Source organism: Rattus norvegicus, chromosome 10 (assembly GCF_021556685.1).
Source record: "Rattus norvegicus strain SHRSP/BbbUtx chromosome 10, alternate assembly SHRSP_T2T, whole genome shotgun sequence".
Lineage (NCBI taxonomy): Eukaryota > Metazoa > Chordata > Mammalia > Rodentia > Muridae > Rattus > Rattus norvegicus.
In genome coordinates this window covers 107,604,381-107,611,909 of record NC_141543.1, presented here as the reverse complement: position 1 = coordinate 107,611,909, position 7,529 = coordinate 107,604,381, and the positions used below count along the sequence as shown (strand labels likewise).

At 54.9% G+C, this 7,529-nt stretch overlaps 1 protein-coding gene across 6 annotated transcripts in view; it reads right to left on the bottom strand.

Annotated features, from left to right (window-relative positions):
* Positions 1–205: 205 nt before the first annotated feature.
* Unk (unk zinc finger) overlaps positions 206–7,529 on the bottom strand; it is a 30,294-nt gene continuing 22,970 nt past the window's right edge. For 2 of the 6 annotated variants that reach the window (NM_001430241.1, NM_001430242.1), the window contains 7 exon segments: positions 206–1,627; positions 2,256–2,513; positions 3,079–3,260; positions 5,233–5,421; positions 5,532–5,633; positions 6,626–6,800; positions 7,218–7,283. In NM_001430241.1, coding sequence (NP_001417170.1) covers positions 1,472–1,627; positions 2,256–2,513; positions 3,079–3,260; positions 5,233–5,421; positions 5,532–5,633; positions 6,626–6,800; positions 7,218–7,283 — 1,128 coding nt within the window. In that variant the 3' untranslated portion in view covers positions 206–1,471. 6 annotated transcript variants of the gene reach the window in all.

Below are 7,529 nucleotides of genomic sequence, written 5' to 3'. Positions count from 1 at the left end.
CAGCAGGTCAACGTGCTGAGCAGGAGTTTCATGGCCTGGGGGTGCCTGAGCTGCCTTTGCACCTGAGAGACTCTAGGCCGCTTCAGCTGTCTCTTCACACCGCAGAATGAGCAGCAGCCATTTCTACAGGCCAAAAGCAGAGCTCTCTCCTCCCTGGAAGTCTGGATGTCCTCATCCTTAGGCCCACCCCACACAAACAAGCCACTGCAAGTTGATAGTTTATTTTCAATAAGTTTGTTGATTTTTTTCATTTTTGTAAAAAAAGAAAAAGTTTTCACTTAATTCATTGAAAGCCCTTTCGTGCTGAGCCCAAGGGAGGGGCCTATGTTGGGGCGGATTCTTCGAAGCCCTCTCGAGCCCTCTGGACACCCAGTACTGGGAGCAGGGCTGCCTCCCTCCGCCCACTCTGCTTTCCCAATTCACTGCATCTCTGTACAGAACAATTTTTAAAATTGAAGCTAAACACAATATACATCAGACAGGCACGCACACACATGCACACAGGCGTCTGCCCAGAACGGCAGTACGTCAGCTGCACTCAAAGAGCACCAAGGAATGCATACTACCTCCTCCCAGCAAGAAGGGCAGGGCCTGTGCCCCTTGGTCCTCACGCTGCACTCCTCCCAACAATCGCCCTGCTAGCTGCCAGAGGGAGGGAGCTTGCCGGCTCCACAGCCGTGTGCCCGAGGGAAGGAGGCAGGGACAGGTGAGGGCAGTGCCAACCTGACAAGTGACTGTGGGGTCAAAGAGGCTACTGTAGGGATTCCAGAAGGAAATGGTCAAGGAGAAGCCCAGGCTTCAAGATCCTGAGGGACAGAACTAGACCTTGACCCTTGAGGAGCTTCAAGGGCCCAGGTGTGGGAGTGGGGCTAGCCTGTAGCTTCGGCCTCCTGCTCTGTGGCTGTCCCCAGAGTTAAATACATATTTGGTAAACTCAGGAGCTAGTCTGGTTTAGAGTTTCAGACCTGCCTGAAGCCCTCACAGCTAGGAAGTCGGGGTCTGAGTCCAGGCCGACAGACCCTGGCCCGGAAAGGCAGGATGAACAGAGCCGGCCTACTCTTCCAGCTTCCCATCCTTCCCTGCTCTGGCCCCAGGAAGAAGTTAAAAATAGTTAGTTCCTACATTAAAAAAAGAGACAAAAACATATTCACTGTCAAAAGGCCAGTGGGAAAAGAGGGACGTTGTCTTTGAGCAGAAAGGATGGGGAAGGGACAGGAGAGGACTGCAAAATAGTTTCTTCTTTAAAAAGTGCTTGGTAAGTCTGTTTTAAAGTGTGTGTCTATATCTATGTCCAGATATACACACAGACACTGTGCACACGCTGGCACCACGCACACCTGCACACAAATGTATACATGTACATAATCATATACATATACATACATACGTACATACATACATACATACATATATATACTTTAAAAAGTCCTAGGTGAAAAGGTCTAGGCCCACCTGGGCCTGGTCTGCAGGGTCACGACTGGAGGGCATGGGCCCGGCCGGGCTGGCAGACAGGGCACTCACTGCCCTCAGCACAGAGCTCACACAGCACAGCATGTTGGCACGGCAGCACTGTCCGGGTCTGCTCCTGACACTTAAGGCATTTCACTGACTGCATGTGGAACACAGCCTGTGGGGAATAGGACACTGCAGTTACTAGGACGCTCTCTGTCACCTGCTTGGCCCCGAGTTGACCAAGTAGCTCTCTTGACTCTCACTTTAGCATCCTTAGGAGGAGGAACGTTAAGGCCCAAAGCTCAACATTCCCAGGGTCCCACCGACAAGTGAGAGCATCTCCGCTCCTGATCCAGCTGCTGCCCCAGCTCTAACAGCCCGAGGAGGGAGCTGGGCCAGCTCCCACCCTCAGGACTTTGGTTAGACAGAGGTTAATTCTTCTTGTCACATATGAGTTTACCCTAGGCACCCAAGAAAAACCAATGAGGCTCAGGGACATGCCAAGGGGACTGATGGCTAAGACTCTCCTGCTTCTATCAGGCAAATCACCCCTAGGGACCAGTAGGCACCACGGCCTGGCCTTTCTGGATGTCTTCTGGAGTATGGAGAGCTAGAGACAGCGCTGTGGACACGTGACTCAGCTTAGGTCACTAGCTGTGGACACCGCCCCTCACCCCTTACTGCTTTTTTCCTTCCCTCATCCTCTCCCAACAGATGGCATCACTGTCAGCCTAGCAGGGCTCCCTGAGGCCCAAGCACAGGACGACCGTGTCCCACCCATACTTGTGACTGCTGGGGCTGACCTTGTCCACTTGTTCCAGGTGGACCCGCAGTTGCTTCTGGATGGAGTACAGGGTGGAGAGGGAGAGCGCCTCCAGGTCAGGGGCGGCTGGCAGGGTCTGGGCTTCTGGCACTGTGTGCAGCCGCTCCAACTCCTCCTGCAGTTTCTTCACCCGCAGCTCCAGGGCATCCCGCTGCTCCCGGGCCAACTCACACTCTGCTCCAGCTGCACTGGCCCGCTCTCCGGCCTCCTCGGCTTCCTTCTTCCAGGCATCACAAGCCTGTGGGCCCAATAGGTAGCAGCGCCTCACCACGATGGCCTCCTGCCCCTGCCCCCTCGCCCTCCCCACCTCCGAGAGCATCTCCAGGATCCAGTGTGGGCCACTCTGGCTATGGGGCCTGCTGTCTGGGGAGGGTCAGGGAGAAGGCTGCTGTTTCCTGTGGAGAGAGGTTCCAGGACCTCAGCAGACCCTCCCTTTACATTCAGAGAAGGGGGCCAGGCCTAGCAAGATAGGGTGTCAGGGGCGTAAGGCAGGGCTCACAGCTTAGCCTGCATCCCAGGCAGCTGGTGGCAGCTGGACAGGTGGCCTAACTCAGAATCTAGAAGCAAAGAAAGGCAGGAGGTCCTGGGGCCACTCGAAAAACAATTCCCAAATGGAGTCCCAGGCCTGCAGTGCCAGCCACCATAACATTCTGACTGGCCAGACTAGTCCTCCCATGTTGGGGGAGGGCAAGTAGTTTTGTTCTGTTCTTTAGCCCCTGCTTCCCCCACCCAAAGCCTGCTGTGTAGGACGGGCTTGATGCCACCAGGCACTGGGTACTGCAGGTGGGCGTGGGGCCCGGTACCTGCTTGGCCTGCTTCCAGGACTCCTCCCACTGCTTGATGGTGCCGTTAGCTTCATCTAGCTCTTGCCGAAGCCGGGCCAGCTCAGCAGCCCCTGGCCCTGATAGGAAGGCAGGGGAAGTGCCTGGGGAGAAGCTTCCAGAGGCAAAATGCTCCCAGATGCTGCTGTTCATCCCGTTCAGACCTGCCCCGGGGGGGAGGAACATCAGCTGCGCAGGGCTTAGGCCCAGGCCCTGGCCAGCCCTGCATGGGCTGCCACAGGCTGGCTGAACACTGCTGAGTGTGTGAAGGTGTCCTCGGCTGAGTCAGATCTAAACTTTAGTGTTATCTGCCACTCCCTGTCAATCTTAGCATCCTTTCCTGTGGGATTCTGATCATGGCCTTGGAGTTAGGACTGGGTGGAAGAGCAATTTGTGACAGTACCTTGTTAGACTATTGCATAGGTCTCTGCATCCCAGTGAGAGGTGGCAAAGGGTCCCAACTGACAAGTTCAGATAGGACAAAAGCCACTAGCCAGTGCCTCCCGTGATGGGAGGGCTAGACCAGCAGGGGCCTGGGCATCTCCTTCTTTTCCAGGCAGGACAGACAATGTCCTAGAGAGAACCACTGACAGGGCAGGGGAGTCTGAGAGCCTGACTCCAGAAGCCTCCCTCCCTCCCTCCCATCAGCTTCCACAGCTCTCTGGGTGCCAGGACAGAGCCTGGCTTCACGACCTCCTTATCTACCGCTGGCTTCCTTCTCCCCAGACGCACCGCTCCAGTCACTTCTACCTGCTCCCTTCCCCACTAACTGAACCAGACTTTCAGGCTTTTCTGTTCTAAGCAAAATCAGCGCATTGGGAAAACGGAAGATAATGGATTGGTGCACACTTCATGGAGACCTCTGTGCTTCATTTTGAGAGAGGAAAGAGAGGGAGGGAGGGCGGGAGGGAGACAGAGGGAGGGGGGAAGGAAAGGAGATTGTGCTATGACTCCTGTAGTGTGCACTGTCTGACCCTGTCTGCCAGGAGAGACCTGTACACAAAAGCTACTATGATGGACCCATGTCGCTCAGTATGCTGCTGGCAGAGGCTGAGATGATGCATCGATACAGCAGAGCTAGAGAGTCACCCAGCCGGGGACAGAGAGGGCCAGTGGGTAGGGCTCAGGTGGACATTTCCAGAATGTGGGAGTTAGAAAGATACAGCGTTCACTTTTAACAGGATACAACTTCCTAACTTCCTATCCTGAGGACTAGCTGTCAGTTCCTGGCTGGCTGACCAGAACGTCAGAGGCTCCATCCTCTGGAGTACAGATGACTGGAGAGCAGGACGAGGGAGGGTCGGGGAATTGTTTGTGGAAGGCAGTGGCCTCCCTCTGCTGTTGTTGTTTCTTTTTTTTTTTTTTTTCGGAGCTGGGGACCGAACCCAGGGCCTTGCGGTTGCTAGGCAAGCGCTCTACCACTGAGCTAAATCCCCAACCCCAACAGTGGCCTCTGCTGAGTGAGTGCTGTGTGTCTATGAGCTGCCACAGGGAAATTCCCCACAGCCTTGCTCTAGTGTGGTGGCCTCGTCTCTAGTCTCCATGCTGTACACCTCACCACTAAGCCTGGAATGCACTCAGACTCTGGCCCCCTCAGTGCAAAGCCTGGGCAGGTTAATGTGCGTCTCTGATCCTCTCCCTGTCAGGAAGACGGCTTGAGGCTGGGTGCGCCTGCTCCTACTGTTTCCCTTGCTTGTTGATGATCTGTGATGACGGGACCAGCTGCTAGAACTCTGGGTAACTGGACAAAGGGTGTGTGTGGCCCTGGGATCACACCACACGCTCTGCGTACTTCTGTACTTGCTAGGCCGCTGCTCACTAAACTGCTCTAGTGTGATCACCAAAACTGCACCGAAGAGCTCCCTCCACCCTGGAGTCCGAGGCCACTGCTTCTGCAGGCGCCAGCCTCCTAATGCATGTTCAGTCTCCTCACTTGACCACTGCATCCATTCCACAGAACAGGAAGCTAAGACAGAGGCTGGGCTTCTGACTTCTGGTCCAACCATGCTGGTTCCGGGATGAAAGTGTCCAGCCTGAAGCCCTGGCTCTAACCTGTCGCTGGGTGATGTGTCATGGGCAGAACAGACAAAGGAATTTGCTAAAAGGCACTAGGTTCTTATCCAGTCCCTTTCTTACCCAAAGATCCATGTGACGCTGAGGTCCCCAAAAATGTGTTTTCTGACTGACTCAAGTGTCCCTGGGGTTGCTGCAGGAAATGTGAGGAGAGGCTGACGGGAGGGGATGGAGAAGCAGAGTGGAAGGAGGCTGAGCTGCCTAAGGAGCCAGGGATGTTCACAGGCGCGGAGCTCTGCAACAAACTGCCGCCTGTAAGAGAGACCCGGAGGGTGGGCTGTGTGAGGGCCCGGCAAGCCGTGTGGGACAGGTGAAACCCCAGGGCACCCTTCAGGCCGTCCTGGCCTACCCACGGCCAGTACCGATTGTGATGTTGCTGGGGTGGGGCACTGTGCTGTTATCAAAAGTCTTCTCCAGGGCTGCTACTCCAAACTCATTCAGGTCCAGGTCATCCAAGGCAGACTCTAGGGACAGAGACTGGAGTGTGGGCTCCCAAGGACCATACAAACCCTTGGCTCTGGGCTTCCTGGCCCTGACTACCTCATTCAGTCCTGGCCTTTGCCTTTCTCTGCTTAGCACTTCAGCCCACACCAACCCTGAAGACACCTGCCTGCCCAGTCCAGCCCAAGTGTCCCTTCTTCTGAACTCTTCTTTGATGCCCCTAGGAGGAATCAAGATCCAACCCAGTCCAGTGTGGTTTGGTATGCCAGTAATCTCCAAATTCTAAAGGCTGAGACGAGAGGACCAGAAGTTCAAGGCCAGCCTATATAGCAAGACCTCATCTCAAGGAGAAAACTTGACTGAATTCAAGACTGCAGCACCATCTACATAGCAAGTTCCAGAAGAGTAGTGTGGCCTCCTCTGTCAGGCCATGTGTTTCATTCTGAGTTTCTCAGGGCTGGCATTCTGGCCCTTTGAGGGCCATACACATTAGGTACCTGCAAAGACCAGTCTTTTTGGAACTGGTCTGGTTAGGAGAAGGTGCAATTTCCCTCCTAGACAGCAGAAGCAGTCAGGGATGGGGTTGCTTGCTTCCCCAGTGCCTGGCATGGGGCCTGGCACAAAGTGGGCACAAGCAATGAGGGAAAGGGGCATTGATTTTTATCTCTTGGAGCTGAGGACCAAACCCAGGGCTTTACACATTCTACCCAAGTCGCACTAGTCCACAGCACTGCCCTAACCGTCAGCACTTAGGACAAATGCACAAGCTTTCACTTCCCGAGGATGCCTCATAAAGGAATTAAGGCTGCATGACATGACTTTCTGAGGGGTTTCGTGACCTGTTTTTGGCCCTCCGTGTTGAACTCATTCCCCTTTCTCAGAGGACCTGATTGTCTTCCCCAACAAGCCTGATGTTTAAAGTACGTGGTATGCTCATCCCGTCTCACTTGAGAACACCCTGTGTCTCTGACTCCAGGTTCAGTCCTAGGCTCACAAACAAACCCTGCCTAGTTACCTATGACCGACTCTACCGTGTCGCTGGTTGGGTAGAAGGGCAGAGCATTTGCATTCATGCCGGGGGCGCTGCTGGTGCCTGCAGGGCTGGGGGGAGTGGCTGCCAAGCTGGAGGTAATACTGGAAGAGATGCTGGAAGTCAGGGGGCTGCCCACAGGGAGGATGCCCAGCACGTCCTGCAACGAGAGTGGGTAGAGACAATGGGATGCTTGCCTATAGAAGCTTTTGCAGAGGCTAGGAGAGAGGTCAGGTAGGGATAAAGGGACCAGGGCTTTCTAGGCCTGGGAGCTGCCCCAGGCCCATCCTGTTGAATGGGTATAGGCAGAACAGCGGAACCCAAAGGCCGTTAGCTCCTTACCCTTGAGGCTCACAGTAGAGGGGGGGTGAGATGCTCCCCAAACATTCCTGCTGAATGGGTAAGTCTGGGGGGAGGGGCCTCCAGAGCCTGACCCCGACCCTCTCTAATTTGGGGTCGGATGTCCCTTAGTCCTACCTTAGTTTGTGGAGAAACTGTACCCACTTGCTTATACTAGCTGGGGCTCTGGGCCTGTCCTAGCTACAGTGATGCCAGAATGGGAGGGAGAGCTCTGTACCTGTTTGGGTTGAAGCAGAGGCTGCTCTTGGCTCCTGGGCTCTAGCGAATGGGGTTTTAATTTAGCCTGAGAGAGAAAAATTAGGGAGCAGGAAGTGATTGTGGAACCAGGCCGCCCCAAGGCTAGTATCCACCTCACTTTGCCATGTCCACCGAGACTGGAGAGATAGAGCAGGGATGAGAAGGGGCAGGGCTGGGCACCTGCCACACAAAACTCTCTCCTCCTTCTCTCCCTCCTTCTCCCTCTTCCTCCTCCCCCACCCAGCTTTCTCTATACATATGTCCTCTCCCAGCCCCCTTCTCTGCCTCCTAG